This window comes from Penaeus monodon, chromosome 31 (genome assembly GCF_015228065.2).
Source record: "Penaeus monodon isolate SGIC_2016 chromosome 31, NSTDA_Pmon_1, whole genome shotgun sequence".
Classification (NCBI taxonomy): Eukaryota; Metazoa; Arthropoda; class Malacostraca; order Decapoda; family Penaeidae; genus Penaeus; species Penaeus monodon.
The window spans coordinates 28,117,285-28,118,294 of record NC_051416.1 but is presented as its reverse complement, the minus strand read 5'-3'; the positions used below and the strand labels follow the sequence as shown (position 1 = coordinate 28,118,294).

General features: G+C 42.1%; 1 protein-coding gene across 1 annotated transcript in view; it reads right to left on the bottom strand.

The window, feature by feature from the left end:
• The window catches only part of LOC119593140 (synaptotagmin-15-like), a gene marked incomplete in the record, with an annotated part of 14,197 nt that overhangs the window by 5,000 nt on the left and 8,187 nt on the right, over nucleotides 1-1,010 (bottom strand). The window contains 2 exon segments of the mRNA XM_037942104.1: nucleotides 1-112; nucleotides 627-720. Coding sequence (XP_037798032.1) covers nucleotides 1-112; nucleotides 627-720 — 206 coding nt within the window.

Sequence of the window (1,010 nt, the reverse complement as noted above, 5' to 3'; positions counted from 1 at the left end):
GCACCTGCGCCAGGGGGTAGATCACATGCCCGATGGCCGCCTGCCGCTTGTGTCTGCCGCCGTCGAACACGCTCACTCGGAGGCTGCGCTCGCTCACACACCGAAGAGGGATCTGTGTCAGGGGAGAGGAGGTAGGTTTGGAGTCGTGAGCTATATATTTCTCTTCAGTTTATTTAGAGTAACTTTTATGGAGGAGAACTTATAAACCATCCCGTGCACGTTATTATACAGTTTGCACATACGGCTGTTTTACTGTATTTTGTTTGCTTTCTACAAAAATTTTATGCAAGGTAACGGGCTCAGGAACCACTCAAATTACTTTAGTTTCCCAGTAAAAGAGAATGTTACAATCAGGAAAACCAACCACAGAAAACAATCAAGGGATAACTTCTCTATATTACTTATCTATAAAATCGGTTGCCAATCAGGATACTATTACTTAAATAGCCATTGCATAATAATATCATGACAATAATAATAGCAGTTTGGCTGCGCATTCAGTAATTTTCATTTTCGTTCACCCTTCTTCAAAAACGCGACAGGCAAAACACACAAGTGGCATTGAATAAAATTACATCCATTATCGTCAAGACAGACAGCATTTGAGCATTCATGACTGTACTTACGTGGAATCCGAAGTGCTCATCGAAAACAGGGTTACAAGTCTTTTTCTTTTGCTTCGTTTGCAGGTAACGTCGCTCGTCAGGGAGGACGCTCAGTCTGGAACAATACATTAGAGTCAGTAATTCTTATCCCTTTCCATTCTTTTCCTTCTAGGGAGCAGGGTAGAGGCATTTCTGTCAGAGGAAAACCAAGGCGACCTATTTTTTTGCTTTTGTCACTGGGCAAAGAGGAGCAGTCACTTTACCATTTGACAAGGACAGTAAATTTCTTCTAAGAGTATATATTGGCGCAACGAATACTTATGACTTGTGGAAGTTCAGTGCAACTGAACAGACGACTGAAGTATTCCTCGTTAGATAAACTGCGAACGAAGGATGAATTTGGGG